Here is a 4,303-nt window from a genome sequence, read left to right as displayed (position 1 = left end):
AGTGCGAGGAGGCGGTTTGCCAGCTCTCTGCTGGCGGTGGCCTCGTGGGGGCGTCCTGGGCAGGGGGCTCCCGTAGTGTGGTTGGAGAAGTGTGGGCCGGAGCGAACTAGCACGAGGGGCTGGCATCGTGCTCGTGGCCTCCCTAGCCCTTTGAATTGTGGTTCCTGCATTAAAGAGGTTTGAGCCTGTTAGTACCTTACCGATATGTCGGGTACGTTGTAAAAGGGCACGAGAATAGGAAGGCAGTGCCTGCTGTATTGGCCACATCCCTTTTTAACTGCACTTAAAGCCATTCCTGCTATGCAGGAGAACCCTAGCTGGGTTTGGGGTGTCATCAGCCCTCCAAAGCTTGTCCACCACGCCTGCCTAAGGGAGCACTCCACGTTACTGGGTTGTCAGGCAGCCCCTTTCCCCTGACCAGTCCTGCTGCTCTCCTGCCAGCAGGCATTCTGGGCACCAGGCTCGCCTGCTTCCACCACTCAGCTCTGTACCCTCAGCAGCCGTTTGTGTTTGTGCCATTTTTTTTTTTTTGCTGTGGTAATTGTGTAGCTTACTAAGCGTTGAAGATAGTGTGTATCAGTTACTTCTGTGGAAGTTCAGTTGAATGCTGCCAAATAATTGGTGAGTGCAGGTTTTCCTGTTAGCTGAGAGAATTAGTAGCTATTAAAAAGCAGAAATCTAGGGTTCTCCATTCGAGTAAGTGCTTGCTGAAAGTCTGTAAGTTCTTGTTTCCCCTCTCTAAGTGCATGGGTCTTGTGAACTTAGGGATTAGGTGGTGTCTGGTCAGCAGAACTCTGCTCAGAGGAAGCTCTGGTCCTATCCCATGGGGTGGTGAACCAGAACACTTGCCTTTAAAGTTTGCATGATTTTTATGTCTCTTCAACCAGTCTTTACAATTTACTGATAAAATTGTCAGTCCCAATCTGGTTGGATAGAGTCCTCTTCTGGCGGGAAAAGCGCCTCAGGTTGTGGTCCTCTCCCTGTCCCAGACCCCACGCCGGTGCCCTGGTAGCTCTGGAGATGTGAATGCCAGAGCTACAGGGAGTGGCTTTCGGGCGTGGAGGGTGGAGGGGCTGGTACGGGTGATGTGATGGGAATTGAGCTCCTTGGAAAGTCCTTCTCTTGTGAGACTCTTAACTGAATGTCTCCTCCAAGGGCAGGAGGCCTGCTGGCGGTGGAGGTGGGTGGTGAGGGAGGCCTGGGTTGGGCGGATGGTTTTGATGGAGCTGGAGGCTTGTGGCCTGAGGGCCATGGCCGTGGAGGCTGGCCGCACAGGCTGTGGGTCAGCGCTTGGTGCCCGGTGGGTGGGCTTGGGGTCATCAGTGCCATGCCTCTTGCAGCCTTCTCTCCTCGACGCTCCGGCTCCCAGCCGCAGGCTTGGCAGTGATCCTGGCCTCAGCGACAGCGACAGCGAGGAGAGTGTGTTCTCAGGCCTGGAAGATTCCGGCAGCGACAGCACTGAGGGTGCCACTGCCTCAGAGGAAGAGGGGGAGGGGACCAGCGAGCAGCGCGGCAGGATGGACAGGAGTCCTGGGCAGCAGGTGGGTGAGCCAGGAGTCTTCCGAGGGCTCCCTGCACCCCAGATGACCATGGCCAAGATAGCGCCTGCCGGGCATCGGGCTCTCTGAGGGCCCCTGGCACTGATCTCTCCTGCTCTGTGACCCCAGGGCCCCCTCCCTCCTCCCTTGGGCACAGCGAGGGCGGGGCAGAACGCCACTTGGAGCCGAGGAGTCCTGAGCTATAGAGCACAGTCCTGTGCTCTGTTCACAGTAACCCAGGAACCCTGACATTACTTCTCCTGGGTCTCAGACTGCCTGCTAGACTTAGCTGTCAGCTGGCTTCCTCGGGGCGAAGCCTGAGGTGGGATTTCTGTGCAGTGACTTAAGGTGGGCCTCTCCTCCGCCTCCTTGACAAAGAGTGACATCTTCAAGCGGCACCATTTGGGAGACGAGGTGTTCCTGTCCGCTCCCTTAACTCTCCTGGTGACTGTAGTTCATGGCTGGACAGTTTTGCCTCTGTGACAGCCCTGTCGTGCTCCGCGTTAGCCTGTTCCTTGCATCCTGAAGCCAATGAAGGGCTGCTCGCCTATGAAACCTTCCCACCACGAGGGCTGTTCGCTGGCTCAGGGCCCTCTCGAGGGTCCGCTGACTACCTTCCCCTGTCACAGCCCATGGCCGCCCTGTGTCACGAGGCCCTGCTGTGGATCCTCGCGCAGCCTCCGCAGGGAGTGTCCCCACCCCACAGCTTCAGGAAGCATGTGGTGGTGACGCTCCGGCGGCCACCAGCCCCTCCACCGAGCGGCCCAGCTCTGGGATGGCAGCCTCGAGCTCCTGTGATGCTGGCCACAGCCATGGCCCTGGTACAGTTTATTTATTTCTTTTCCTGGTACAGTTTAGACGACATGTGGACTTAGGTGACTTGCCCCCCACCACAACCCCCACCTCTCCGCCAGTTCTTAGCAGGGCTGCCTGAGCGGCCCCGCTTTAGCGGGGCTCCTGGCTGGCGTTTCACCAGCTCCACTCATTGCGCCCTCCTCAACCCTTGGCAGGACACATCGCCTGCAACTTGTCTCGAGGCTTTTGCTGGCTCCTGCTAAGGATTGGGGGCAGCCCCTGCGGTGTTCAGGGGCATGCTGGGGAGATGTCAAAGACCTGGGTGCAGGCCGGCAAGGGGCCCCAGCTTGGGGTGTGCCTCTCCAGGCCTCTCTCTGCCTGGAGTGGGAAGTGCCTGGTCCAGACGCCTACCTGGGGACAAAGGTAGCCAGTGGCCAACACAGGAGGGAGCCTGTTCTCTCTCTTCCGCTAAGAGTTCCATGGTGGAAGGCTCACTCTTCCGGGGAGCCCTGTCCCCTGATTCTGTGGGTTCCAGGTGTGCGGGCCGTGGGCCGTGCGAAGCAGGAAGCCTCTCCAGCCTCACCCTCGCCTTTGGCGCATCCTCCACTGGCTTGCCTCTCCCCGCACCTCACCTCCGCTGGCCCCCGCTCCCCTCCTGCACCCCGCCCCACCCTCCCATCTCCACCTTGGGCCTGGCCCCTCCCGGGCACCTGGCCTCGCCCCGCACCCCCAGCAGTGCTCGGGGGCACTTTGGGCAGCTTCTCTGTCAGGAGAGATGTCTGGCTCTTGTCATGGAGTGTATCAGGTACTTTTTGCCATTCTTTCCCGATCATGCTTCTTTAGATCTCTTTTTTCCTACTTGTTGTGTTTGGTCTGGTCCTTTCTATAACACTTGTGTGGGTTTTCTCCTATTTTGTTTTCATACTCTTTCATACAAAAGTTCCCATTTCTATTAGTTCAGTCTGCTTACCACATTCAAGAATGTAACAAAAGACTCACTAAGGGTGCCCAATGTGGAATTACCGTTTTCTAGGTAACTTACATTGAGTTCTGCCCAAACTGTCTGTGCCTGGAGCTTAGGAGCTTCCTGCAAACCCTTGGGCAGGAGGCGCTTTTCTAGAAGCAGTGGGCAGGGTGCTAGGCGGGTCTGGCGCCTGGGGAGGGAGCAGGCCGTGCCTCACAGGTTGCTTAGTGAGGCCACCTGAGGCAGGGCACTCTGGGCCTGTCCCAGAGAACCCCGGTGCGACCCAGAGGCTGGAGCGGGGGCCCCCGTGGGGGAGCTGTGCCCTGCCTGGCCCAGCATTGGACTCTGTTGTCTCTGGTGATGAGAGTTCAGGCGGAGAGTGGTGGTGTCAGTCTGGGGTGACATGAGTGGGTTTGAGGGTTCCCACGGCACCTCTCAGTTGGTCAGAAGCATGTCAACTTCTGTCCTCCCCAGAGCTCTGGTAGCTCTTTCCTCAGAGGCTTAACACATCCCATTTAGGGGTCCAGGTGGGGTAACCTGTGTGGGGCTCTCACGTGCAGCACAGCAGCTCTTCACAGCAGTCCTGGTAAGAACCTGGTGCAGAGGGCAGCAAGAGGGGAGGGCAGAGCAGCCCGCCTAAGACCCCCACTGTGGGCTGCTCCCCCGGGGCTGGCCCCCCAGATCAGCGTGGGAGCACACAGACGCTGCCTCTCCTCAGGAGGAAACTCAAACCTTTGTAGCCGAAGTTAAAAACTGCCTCAGCCATGCGAGGCTGCAGTCCTTCCCGGGAGAGGCCTATCGTGGTCGCCTGGCCCCCTTGGCTCAGGCAGTTGCCTTCAAAACCTCACTTCCCTCTGGTCTCGCCCGCGGGCCCCCAGCCATCCACGTGGGCCCATTAGGGCACCCCCACACAACGTGGCCTTGAGCCCGTCTGGGGGTGGGTATGGGTGGCTTGTGTGCCGAGTGGCTCTGGGCAGACCCCACCACCTGGTGCCTGCGTCTGAGG

At 58.8% G+C, this 4,303-nt stretch overlaps 1 protein-coding gene across 1 annotated transcript in view; it reads left to right on the top strand.

Annotated features, from left to right (window-relative positions):
- Positions 1-555: 555 nt before the first annotated feature.
- Positions 556-4,303, top strand: part of BOP1 (block of proliferation 1) — an 18,066-nt gene continuing 14,318 nt past the window's right edge. The window contains exon 1 of the mRNA XM_010844145.1: positions 556-1,541. Coding sequence (XP_010842447.1) covers positions 1,212-1,541 — 330 coding nt within the window. The 5' untranslated portion in view covers positions 556-1,211. The remainder of the gene's footprint in view (positions 1,542-4,303) is intronic.

This window comes from Bison bison, unplaced genomic scaffold (genome assembly GCF_000754665.1).
Source record: "Bison bison bison isolate TAMUID 2011002044 unplaced genomic scaffold, Bison_UMD1.0 scf7180017847889, whole genome shotgun sequence".
NCBI lineage: Eukaryota > Metazoa > Chordata > Mammalia > Artiodactyla > Bovidae > Bison > Bison bison.
The sequence above is the reverse complement of the archived record's forward strand: the minus strand, read 5'-3'. Positions and strand labels throughout refer to the sequence as shown.